The 13,083-nt window shown below is 39.7% G+C and overlaps 1 protein-coding gene across 1 annotated transcript in view; it reads right to left on the reverse strand.

Moving 5' to 3' along the window:
- Positions 1-12,521: 12,521 nt before the first annotated feature.
- The window catches only part of CFAP47 (cilia and flagella associated protein 47), a 365,678-nt gene continuing 365,116 nt past the window's right edge, over positions 12,522-13,083 (reverse strand). Inside the window, exon 64 of the mRNA XM_081043051.1 lies at positions 12,522-12,833. Within this exon, the coding sequence (XP_080899177.1) occupies positions 12,624-12,833 (210 nt within the window). The 3' untranslated portion in view covers positions 12,522-12,623. The remainder of the gene's footprint in view (positions 12,834-13,083) is intronic.

The raw sequence follows: 13,083 nt of genomic DNA on the forward strand, positions 1-13,083 counted from the left end.
ATAAAATATGCATCAGCTTCAGTCACTTCACTGTTCTTTTAATTTATTCTCTAAATAAGAATCTATGCCTAGAGACCCTGACCACCTTAAACACCTACACTTGTTTCTTCTTTGCTAGTTTGTGCGTCCATGGGGATTTTAATTTGCTTTAAGGCATGCAAACACCTGTCTGTGCCCTTGTTATAAATCTCTCTAGCTGCAGCTTTGCAAGCCTTACATTTGTTCCCTGCACAGCTTAATTCTAGACTATTGCTGTCAATATCTGCAGGTATTAAATAACAGTCTTTCGGATTTTTAAAGTTAAGTATCTCATTATCCACAAGACACTTGAAACCTGTAAATAATAGACCATTATGAGATGGGAGGTGCTTCCTGTGGATTGTTATGGGGAATTGATCCTTTTGCTTAGGCCTAAATGTGGCATCCTCTGAACCTAGAGGTCCCCGCACCTTGACACTTTCCTGGTCTCCTATTAAATTGTTCTTTATTAGTGCCTCAAGGGCACAAGCAGCACTTCTGAGAGCCACCCTGCTGGCTTCTAGGCTCAAAAGTGCTATCAGCGTCTGAGGGGCTGCATAGGATAACAGCACAGGAAGCTCTGGCCGGCCTCCTTGTAGCTCGAACTCATCTGGGAAGAAAAGGAGCTTCTAGCATCTTCTGCTTCCAAATGAGGCCTTTGCTAACACTTTTCCCAGTCCAACATGCCTCATTGGCATTAGGTTACTACTATTTTCACATGCTCAGCCTCGGTAATATCCTGGCAATTAATGGTGGCACTTCAAAGAAATTACTTTTAACCTTTAACTCCCAGTTCCTGTACTCTCTGTCCTCCATGAAGATGACTCTCAGAGTGGCACTTTGAATTTTAAACATCTTTTGGTGAACCGAAGGCATGTGATTGACATACAAATACCAGACAAAGTTTTATGCTAAAAAATCCTTTAAAAACACTTTTGAGATTCTCAATTAGGTCTTATCTATAGTTATAATTAAAAACATAAGTGTTAGTTTTTTAAATGTGTTACAGAAAGTATAAGCCCCTGCCATGCACGGTGGCATGCGGAGTCTCTGGTCCCGCTTCCCACATAAGAACGCAGGACATGGTGAGGCCAAAAAGGAACACCCACAGAGCCATAAATAGGGGAGTCATACCACTATAGTCTTGCTGGCGGCTGGGTTGGAGACACAGGAAGCAGGAGCCACACTATCCGCAACCTGTCGTTCGCTTCTCTGCCAACCAACCTCACTTGCTAGCTGCAATCCACCGTGCTAACTGCAACCTGCTTGCCAGCCACCATTTGCTTGCTAGCCCTCATTTGCTGCTAGCGTAGCCATGACAGTTATATTAGTGGCCAATGGCTCACTGGTTACAGCTGACGGCCAACTAGCCACAGCTGATGGCCATCCAATCACAGTTGATGGCCATTTATTACCTGAGACGGCACCTTTCCATGTCAGGCAGAGAGCCTGCAAACTGCACTCCTGGCTCTGACTCCACAGTCCCTACTATGCATCAAATAGAATACAGTTTTAAAAATACAAGTAAATCACCCCGTTATCCATGCTTAGTATTTAATAGTATCCAAACACCAATGCCTATTATAATGAAAACCATGCAATACTTTCTGTGAAACAATATTTACATTTCTGAATTCTATTTGGAAATGAAAATCAACTCTCTTCCAGCTATACACAAATAACCCATTAATTAAACACAGTTGTTTGTTAGCAGCTTGCGTAGTCAACCAAGCTTCATAATTTTCCAAGCTCTGGAGAACAGTTTCTCAGAGACCGCATTTCCTTACCTAAATTGTCTTTATCAGAGTCATCTTAGAAGGCTCAACTAGAAAGGGCCCAGGAGGCGATATGGTCCAGACTTCATTTGGAGATGAGGAAACTGATAAGAAAGGTAAGTGGCTTGCCCAAGGTTATACGTAAAACCAGTTGATCCTCAACTAAAATTCCTATCTCTTAACTCCTGGACTATTGGTTTGGAACCTCGAGGGTACCCTGGGTGAAATTTGAAACTGGCCCCTGCACACAGAGGGCAAGGAGAGACTGAAGGAAGAGGCCACTCCAGATCAGTAGGTGTCAGGTTAATAAGCAAGGGAACCTAGGTACTTACCTAACTTGTCTCCCTCGCCCGCAGCAGGAGTAGACCTCCACACCCGCCCACCAGAATCCTAACATTTATATAGACGCCTCTATAGTAGTATGTGTCTCTAAATAGTTCTGTATATTGTCATGTTTACTATCTAGCTGCTTTCAATAGCACATTACTGTCAAGGCTGGGTTCTTAAAGTGGCTTCTAGGGGGTTTGGGGGTGGGTGGGTAAGGAGCTTCTGATCGCCTAGGTCCAGTTCAAGGTTCAACTGGTGATTACATCCTCCTGACGACCTCTTCCAACACAGATCAATACTATTTTCATTACATCAATGATTTTCACACTTTAGTGGTATATCGATGGGACCCAAGAACTTGCATTTCAAATCAGATCCCAGACAGCTGCTGATGCTGCTGGTCCCAGGGTCCACTCTGTGAGAACCATAGCACTATAGTAGTGTCCCCTTATATTTAGATATTACTTTAACTTTAAAGGACTTTTTAAAGACATTTTATTTTGGAGAATGTTGAAAATAAAAGTAGACAGAAGTGTACAAGGAATCATCACAAATCTATTGAGCACTGACAACTGTCCAACAATGGGCAGTCTAAAGGACTTTTAATATGTTACTTTATTTTTTTTTCTGTACTTGCTCCTGGGAGATAGGCACTCTTTTAAGTTCCAAAATTCTAATGAAAATTGTGTTTTGTATTATCACCCTACTAATTTTAAGTTTGCAGCACTACTTAATGTACACTGTCTCTATAACTCTAAGAAAAGGTGAAGACAGTGGTTTACCAGCTTCCATGCTACAATGAGGGAAATGAAGGCTCAGGTGGTTATTAAGTGACTCACCTAGGACTCATACTGAAGTCTAACTCAGAACTTATTTTGAGACATTATTATTCAATTGTTTCAATTAACATTAAATTCATCTGATTTTAAGGCAAAATCACATTACTGGTAGCACTTACTTTCATATGTGTAGCCAGTAATGGTGACACAATCTTAGCACTTGTGTCCAAGTGTTATGTTGTTGGTGGCCCAGGTAGATTCAGACCTCTTGGTGGAATGGAGGTGGCTGCATTTTCAGTCCAACTCCCAGTATGAGAAATTGCTATCAGGATTTAAACACAACCATCTGACTCAGTCTTCATGCCAAAGTATGGAGTTCTGTTTTCATTTTAGGACCTGAGTCTCTCTGGGACTCTGTCTCTCTTTCAGAAATGTACATAGTTTTTGTCATTTATGTGCCTCAGGCAACTTGTGAGGCTTAATGAACTGTCAAGAGCTTTTTAGAGGAATGCTCATTTATGGTTGCACGTGTCTCTAAAAAGTTCTGTATATTATACACTCATTCATACATATTGAATACTCACACATCTGTATTTATGATTCAGTACTCAAAATTATAAAACACCCATGTGTGTCAAACTGATCATGCCTTATGAAAACTTATCCTAAACTCTTAACATTTGCATTGTTCTAAGTTATGTTTGAGACAGAACTGATTTAGTCAGTGTTGTCATGTGCCTCTGATAATTTGTGATGGACACTGTGCTCTAGACATTTTCTGATTAGCACAGAACAAAAAGTAAAAAGTTGAAAAGCTCTGAGATAAGCCTTGGTGGTTACAGTACTTTCTTACCATTGACCTGTGGCTTTATGTGATTCTGATTTCTAGTCTTCAAGTTTATTAAATTGGAATAATAATGAGTGGTTTTAGGGAATTTGTGAAATGACAGCTGTTTTTATCTAAGATCTGTAAAAAAATAAAAATATATAATTTATGATTCATTTCTATTGAGATGATTGATATATAATATTGTGTGAGTTTGATGTGTACATGTTAGTTTGATACATTTATATATTGCAATGATTATTACAGTAGAATTAGTTAACACTTTATTATGACACATAATTCTCATTCCTTTTTTTGTACTGAGAACAATTAGATGTAGTTTCTTAGCAACTTTGAAGTTTATAACAGTACTGTTGGTTATAGTCACTATAAGATCTCCAGGACTTATTTATCTAAGTTGCAAGTTTGTACTCTTAAACATCTCCCCAATTTCCATAATGCCCTCCTCTAATAACCATCATTCTATTCTGTTTTCACAAGTTCAGCTTTTTTTAGATTCCACATATAAGTGATATATGGTATTTGTCTTTCTTTCACTTAGCATAACACCCTCAAGAGACAACATGAATGGATCTTGAGGGTATTATGATACTTTTTATATTAAAAGAGTTTGCTCCCAAAACAGATTGCTAATTAGTATATGAAAAGGTGTTCAAAATCATTAGTCATCAAGAAATGCAATTTCAAACCTTAATGAGGTATCACTAGACAAACACCAAAATAGTTAAAATTAAAAAGACTGACAAAATCATGTTTTGCAGGATAAAAAGTAGCTGAAACTCTCATTGTTGGCCAGAGGGTAAATTGATAAAACCACAGTTGAAAACTCTTTCACAGTAACTAGAAAAGCTAAAAAACAAACACCCTAGGATCCAGCAATTCCACTCTTGGCTATACATAATACAGAAATATCTACACATGTGCACCAAATAACATGGATAAGAAAGCATGTTCTTGGCAGCTTTGTATATAATGACCCAAACCTGGGAACAACACTGTTTGGACTGAATCTGAGTTGTTCCTAGATTTGTGCCTGAGAAGCTGCAAGCCCAGAGAACATACCAGGTGGTTGAGTGTGAGACATAAGTTTATTGCGACTTACAGACCAGGGAGAGTCTCCGGTGGTAGCAGGCCAGAGGGGTAGTGATCCGCACTCAGGCGGAGAAGAGGCAAGGTTATATAGGTACAGCAAAGCAAAGAGCATTTCGTGGGAGAAATCATCTGGCAGGCCCTGCAGGCCTGCTTTCATGCACTCAGCATCCCAAGAAGCTGAGAGACCTTGACTGCTGGCCAGCGTACAGAACTGTCTGTCTGATAAGCAGCATTCCCATGGATCTGGGAGACCTTGACTGCCTGCTAACTTATCTGCCTGTGGGCCCTGTCCCTACAAACACAAATGTCCATCACAGGTGAAAGGTTAAACACATATGATATATGAATATTATGTGATATATTCATACAATGGGATATAACTCTGCAGTAAAAAGAATAAACTACCGATACATATAAAATGTGGATGAACCTCACTGACAAAATATTATGTGAAAGAACGCCAAACAGAAAAGAGGACAAACTATATGATTCTATTTATATGAAGTTCAAGGCAGCCACAACCGAGATTTCCAGTCAAGATGGAGGAGTAGGTAAATGCTATGCTTGCCTCCTCTCACAACCACATCAAAATTACAACTACAGACCCACCATCACTGACAGTCGACTGAACTCAAGCTGAACTGAAGTCCTACAACTAAGGACATACAGAAGTAACCACCTCGACTGGTAGGAGGGGTGGAGAAATTGAACGGGCTGGTCCCATACCTGTGTGTGACCATTAAAAATCAGGAGTGATATCTTGGCTGTGGAGGGAGGTTCCCCCTAGAGAAGCGAGGGGTACTAGCCCCACACTAGGACCCAACCCCAGAGTTCCAGTGCCGAGAAGTCCCCATAACTTCTGGCTGTGAGAACCAGTGGAGATTGTTGGTGAGTGAGATGGAGGATGCCTAGAGTCCCAGGCACTCCTCTTAAAGGGACCATGCACAGACTTACTCCCTGATGGACTCACTTTCTTTGAACTCCAGCACTGGGGCAGCAGCTCAAAAGGCATCAGGGACATAAGGGGAAGAACTGAGTTATGTGGCTACAGGGCAAGGCTAGAGGGAAAGCTTTCTCCCAGATAGAAGTGCTGGCAGAATCCATTGTTTCTTTGTTGAGCCCTCCCTCCTCCAGGCATGCAGACGCAGGCCCATGTCATATCTGAGTCTCCATCAACCTGGCTAACATAGATTGTTCACTTCACATCAGTGATTTCCTGAGACCCTGCCCCACCCAACTTTGGGCCCCCCCAGGCCACTTCCAGTGTCTTTTCCATACAAATGGCCTGTCTTGGCTCATGCTGTGGACTTTACTAAAATATCTCAAAGGATCACAAATTCAAACAAGCAGCAGCGGGCCTTGGCATGTCCCGTATCTCTTGCTGAGCAGCCTGCAGCCTGGCACTAGCGGCAGCCAGCCTCATTTTGTGGCTTGGCCTCACACAGGCACCTGCAAGCCCAGCGCCAGTGGCAGCCATCTGTAGATTGCTTTGTGGCTCATGCAAGGTCACCCCGGGCAGAGCACGGGCTGCAACTAAAGTTGGCTTGTGGTGGGGCCCCTCCTACGAGGCCCTGGGGCTGGCATGCCTGGTGGCCAGCTACAGACCAAACCAGAGCATCACCCGGCCACCTCCAAGGATGACATTCCCAAAGGGCAGACTGGGCAGCACCAGAACCCCACTGAAGCAAACCCTGGTCTGCAGGGTGAGCCTTTGCACCACAGGTCCTCCACTGTAGTCACAGCCAGTCCTCATAACCAATCAGCCTGAGGGTCAATCCCTCCCATTGACATGCAAAAAGCGTTCAAGGCTCAGCTACAACAGGAGGGCACATACAACCCACACAAGGGACACAACTGGACAAGGGAGACTGCGCCACTGGGCCCCAGAGAACACCTACTACATAACACCATTCTACTAAGACCAGGAGACATAGCAGCCCTCCCTGCCTAATACATAAAAACAAACACAGGGAGGAAGTCAAAATGGGGACACAAAGAAACATGTACCAAATGAAAGAACAGAGCAAAACTCCAGAAAAAGAACTAAACAAAATGGAGACAAATAATCTACCAGACACATAGAGTTCAAAACACTAGTTGTAAGGATGCTCAGTGATCTAAGGGAGAACTTTAACAGTGATAGGAAACATAAAAATGGAGATAGAAAACATAAAAAAAAAATTGTCAGAAATAAACACTACGATAACTGAAATGAAAAATAAATTACAGGAAATCAACAGATTAGATGAAGCAGAGGATCAAATCAGCAATTTAGCAGTTAAGATAGCAGAAAATACCCATCCAGAACACCAAAAAGAATCCAAAAAGATGAGGATAGTTTAAAGGGCCTCTGGAACAACAGCAAGCATACCAACATTTGCATCATATAGGTACCAGAAGGAGAAGACAGAATGCAAGGGATTGACAACCTATTGGAAGAAATAATGACAGAAAACTTTCCAAACCTGGCGAAGGAAATAGACATACTAGCCCATGAAGCACAGAGAGTCCCAAACAGGATGAATCCAAAGGGGCCCAGATGAAGACACATCAGAATTAAAACGGCAAAGGTTAAATCTTAAAAGCAAGAGAAAAGCAGTTAGTTGCTTACAAAGGAGCTCACATAAGACTGTCAGCTGATTTCTCAACAGAAACTTTGCAGGCAAGAAGGGATTGGCAGAAATATTAAAAGTGATGAAAAGCAAGGACCTACAACCAAGATTACCTAGCAAAGCTATCATTTAAAACTGAAGGGGAGATAAAGAGCTTCTCAGACAATAAAAAGCTAAAGAAGTTCATTACCACCAAACCAGTATTACATGAAATGTTAGGGAGACTTAATTAAGAAGAAAAAGAGATTAAAATATAAATAATGAAATGGCAATAACTACATATCTATCAAGAATTAGTTCAAATGTAAATGGGTTAAAAGCTCCAATCAATAGATATGGTGGCTGAATGGATAAGAAAACAAGACCCTTACATATGCTGCCTACAAGAGACTCACTTCAGGTCCAAAGACACACACAGGCTGAAAGTAAAGGGATGGAAAAAGATATTTCATCAAAATGGAAACAAACAAAAAATAGCTAGGGTAACAATATTTATACCAGACAAAATAGACTTTAAAACAAAGGCTATAACAAGAGACAAAGAAGGATCCAGTAATCCCACTTCTGGGTATTTATCCAAAGAAACCCAAAATGCTACTTTGAGAGGACATGTTCATTGCAGTATCGTTTACAAAGGCCAAGATGTGGAGGCAGCCTGGGTATCCATTGATGGATGAATCGATAAAGAGTAGGTGGTACATATACGAGTATACAATGGAATATTGCTTGGCCAGGAAAGGGTTCTTGCCACTTACAGTGGCATGGGTGGACCTGGAGGGTATTGTGCTGCATGGAGTAGGTCAGACAGAGAAAGACAGATGCAATGTGATTTTGGTTATATGTGATATATAAAGAACAGAATAAACGAACAAAAGAAACTCATACAGAGAAAAGCTTAATGGTTATCAGATGGGAGGGTGTTTGGGGGGCTGGGTGAAAAACGGTAAGGAATTAAGAAATACAATTTGATTGTGACAAAGTAGTCATGGGGATGTAGGGTATAGCATAAGGAATATAGTTAATAATATTGTAATAACTATGTATGGTGTTAGATGGGTACTAAATTATCGGGATGATAGATGGGAGGGGGATTAGGGGACATGGTGGAAAAGGGGAAGGGATTAAGGAGTACAAGTCGGTAGTGACAAATAGTTATAGGGATGTAAAGTAAAGCATATGGAATACAGTCAATAATAGGTAATTATGTATAGTGCTAGGTGGGTACTAGAGTAGTCAGGGGGGTCACTTCTTAAATTATATGTCTATCCACTATGCTGTCCACCTGAAATTAATATAAAATAATATTGAATGTCAAATATAATTGGAAAATTTAAAAAAGGGGGGAAATGGTGAACTGAATAAGAGGTTCAAATTTCCAGGTATAAAACAAGTAAGTCTTGAGGATGTATTATACAGCATAGGATACATAGTCAATAATATTGTGATAGCGTAGTATGGTGTCACATGGTTGCTGGACTTATCATGGTGATCACTTCTTTAGGCATATAAATTTTGAATCACTGTGATGTACCCCTGAAACTAATATAATATTGTATGTTAGCTATAGTTTAATAAAAATCTTAAAAAAAACTAGCCACAACTATTCATTCCATAACGACATCACTGGAAATCATAGTGACCTTATGAGTTGTATTAAGTAGGAGAGGGTACAATGGAGCTTTCTTGTTAGCTATGTTCTATATCTAGATCTGGGTACTGGTGTCATAGATGTATACAATTCATTGAGCTTTACATTTGAGATTAGTCTACTTATTATTTTAAAAATAGAAATAAGATTATATCCAGTACTATAGTAACAATTCTGGACTGGCTGATTTCCAAGCACCCAGCCTTGGTCTCTTATAGATATAGGTGACCTTATTTCTGGAGGCTCTACATGGGCAATAAAATTTAAATGCTGTGCTTATGAGCAAGTGACGCTGAAATGTAGATTTAGTGTCATTTCTTTTTATCATGAAATGGCATTGTATCATATAACTTATCATTTTCTATTCTTAAACACAGGCATTAGCAACTTAAAAACCAATTACAGCCTGCATACATCTATGTAGCCAACAGAACTTGCACAACTTGTAAGCTATTGTTTAAGTAATTACTAGATGTATTTATTCTTGGAGGACTGTGGTACACTCCTAAGTCTAAGGGAAATTGTTTAATAAAATAATCTTTTTTGAGATTTATAAAAATACATGTATAAATATCTTATTTCACAATTTTTCATATGCATGTCTTATTTTCAGACATATCATTGTTTCAAAGAATGATAAACAACATGCAGATCTGGAGGAAAAGTACAGCCCATTTACAAACCATACTCTAAATGGCGCTATTTTGTACCTGGGCTGACCTCTCCTACAAAGGAACACAAGGCAAGAAGGCACTCTAGATACTGAGGAAATTCACGCCACTAAGACATCTGCTGAGAAATGGAGTATTGCTTTTGCTAAAGTTTGGCATGGTTCTCTGTGAGCCGTTGTCCCAGATACAAAATCACACTGGGGATTAATTCCCCTGGGATGAAGCTAAAGTCACAGGTTTTGTCTGTCTTTGGAAACTTCAGGATGCTTTTTCAGCACTGTCTTTCTGATCTTTGAAATGGGGCAAACCCTCATACTCTGGAGATGATTTTTACACTGAAAGACATGCTTGAATATCATTTTTCTGTTGGGGAGTGTCTCTTAAATGGTAGCCTTGACATATTATTAAATGTGTCACCTCTCCCAATTAAAATATTCTTTTACAAGCCAGGTGCCACTCTCAGTAATGCAATGGCTAAAACAAAGTAGAATGCGGAAGATTTTTCACATCAGTGGTAACGGTAGAGTCAGAAAATGAATTGGATTCCTTTAGATAAATCTTTTATGGATCAGCAGATTCATTCAGAGTTCCTTAAAAAGCAGTTAACATTCCATTAGTAACAAACTATTATCTGTGTCAGCAGTAAGACACTCTTCAGTAATTTATTTTAGTGCAAGAAGTGACTTCAGAAAAATTGCAATTATTGAATATCTGAGAGGCAAATAAATACTGAGGCAAAACTAGGTCATTTTTCTTAGAGAATTATGGACATTATCTTTGATTCTTTGCTTCATTTAATCAAAACATTTGGCTGTTTTATTTTTGTAAGTTTATGATCAGGAAAGAGAAAATGACTTTTTTTCCAAAAAGAACAGTAATGCTGACATATTTTTACAAAGTTCATAGCAATAATTTCAGTAACAAGTGCTTGAAGCTATTGTACGAAGAGGTTGGGATTTTCCAAGCCCGAGTTGTGGGCCAGGGGCACTACCAGACATAGAGGCCTGGCCTCAAATGCTGGACAATCTTGGAGCGGCCAGCATTCAGAGGCTCATTAATGCAGAGTGCCCTTCACCTTGACTGCACTGGACTTAACCTTAGCCCCTATACTTTAGGCTTTCTCTTGGTATTGAAAAAATGGAAGCAGCTAGTAGAAAAATCCCAAAGGGGTCTGTTAGTCATGCTGAAGTTAGCTTCCCATAGAATAGAGGTTCATAGCACCAAGCCCTTTATGAGTTTTGAAAGAAATGAAAGGCAAGGATGCTGGAGGAAACTAAAAGCATCCGTGTTATTTTTTCTCTCTGAGTTAATTAAATGAATCTGAAGCTAGACCTCTTTTCCTGGGAAGATAGAATAAATGTATTATCCCTTTTTTCCCCAATAACTGTAACTAAATCTGTATGTCTGAAAAAGGAAGGGACTGGCTAAGGACAACTTTGGAACTCAAGAAAGGACTAGGAAAAGGTCAACCTAGCAGACAGAAACTTAGACAATAACTCCTCTACTCCAGCCAAACACCATAGGGAAAAACCTGTGGTCTTACACTCACCAGTGAAGGTCAAATGGAGGCCTACATCTTTACACTCATACGTACCAGGCTGTAACGAAGTGCCACAACCCTCGCCCCCACCCCCACCACCACTGGTGTCGGAAAAGGTTCAGTAGGGGGCAGGGCTCCCATATTCATCACTGCTAGGTAGTAATAAGGCTCTGCTCCCCACACTGTTAGGGGAGACCAAATGGAAAGCCTAGACATCTACTTACACCCTGCAGTAACAAGACGCTCCTGCTCTTCCCAACTGAGGTGGTTGGAGAGACAGGACTTTCACCCCCTCTCACTCATGATGAGGACACCTTCCTTGTGGTGTCACTGGAAGCCATGTGAGGAACAAGAACTAGACACCAGAGCCCTCCTGCCATAGAGATGTCAGTGGAAGCCCAGTGGGGAGCAGGAAGTCCCACCCCACCTAGCAGTATCAAGCAGTCCCCCAGCACCTGAGTGTCAATGGAGGCCGAGTGGGAAACCTGGACTTCTATTCTCCCATGACAGTAACAAGTTGGTGTCCTGTCTTCTCCTGCTGGTGTGCTGTCATATGAAACCAACTAAAACAGAATACCAAAAGTGTAGAAGTTTCAAATAAAAATCCTTCTTCATAATCAATAACCAAAAAATCTTAATTTGAATGAAGAAAGACAATACCAACACCAAGTTGGCTGAGCTATTACAATGGTCTGACAAAGATTTTAAAGCAGCCATCTTCAATAAATAATAAAATAAAAGCTTCAACAAGTAATTATGAACATGTTTGAAACAATAGAGAGTATTATCAAAGAAACAGAAAGACACAGCAGAGAAATGGATGATGTAAGACCAAATAGAAATTTTAGAACTGAAAAACACAGTAACTGAAACAAACAAACAAACAATTGCATAGCACATAATATTCCAAACAGCAGATACGAAAAATGGTGAATCCTTCCATCTTATATGCTAATTTTTATCACTGTTTTAAACTCATTAGCAACATCAACATGAGAAACTGAGCAACACCAGTAATTGAATAATTGAAATAGTATCGTCATTGATTCACATTTTTCAGCTTTAATATAAATTTCCTCGTGCACTGTAGAAGTGAACCAATCCCAGTGTTTGCATCCAGTCCATTTTTAAAACACAACATAATTCAGAAATTAGGCATAATATTCAGAGAATAGGTTTAGCATTAAAAGAATAAAATATGTAAGACCTATTGTAATTGAAATATTATTCTCAGTAATATTCCAAAACACGAAATAACAGTCACAAAAGTATAATCAATTCTACTTAAGACCAAGAAATACGTTAGGAAAAACTTTATTTCTTCTTCAATGAAGGAAAACTCTTGATGGTAGAGGACATCTTTGCCTCTATGTGTTTAGCATTTTCAAGGACAAAATTGCGCTGAAAGTGTGGCTTGCTGTTCGACGTCTTGTAAGTAGCGTCAATTTTAGCTTTTACATTCTTTGGTGGCTCAATAACTTGAGGCAATCCATTGACAGCATACAAATCATACGTTTCCTTCGTCTGGAAACAAAAAAAGGGAGAAATTTTATACAAAATATACAGGGACTGAGAAAAACGTAGGAAAATGTTTACCAAATTTACACTTTCTCTCTTCTCCATGTAAGGTATAAGAAAGGTATAAAACTGAAATGGCACCGATAATAAATAATTAACATGGAAATAAATTCAGGAAAGCATTTTGTTTTATGCACTGGAAACAATACCTTGCAAGATGAACTTATACATGAGAATTTACATGTGGTTCAGAACC

This window comes from Rhinolophus hipposideros (assembly GCF_964194185.1).
Source record: "Rhinolophus hipposideros genome assembly, chromosome: X".
NCBI lineage: Eukaryota > Metazoa > Chordata > Mammalia > Chiroptera > Rhinolophidae > Rhinolophus > Rhinolophus hipposideros.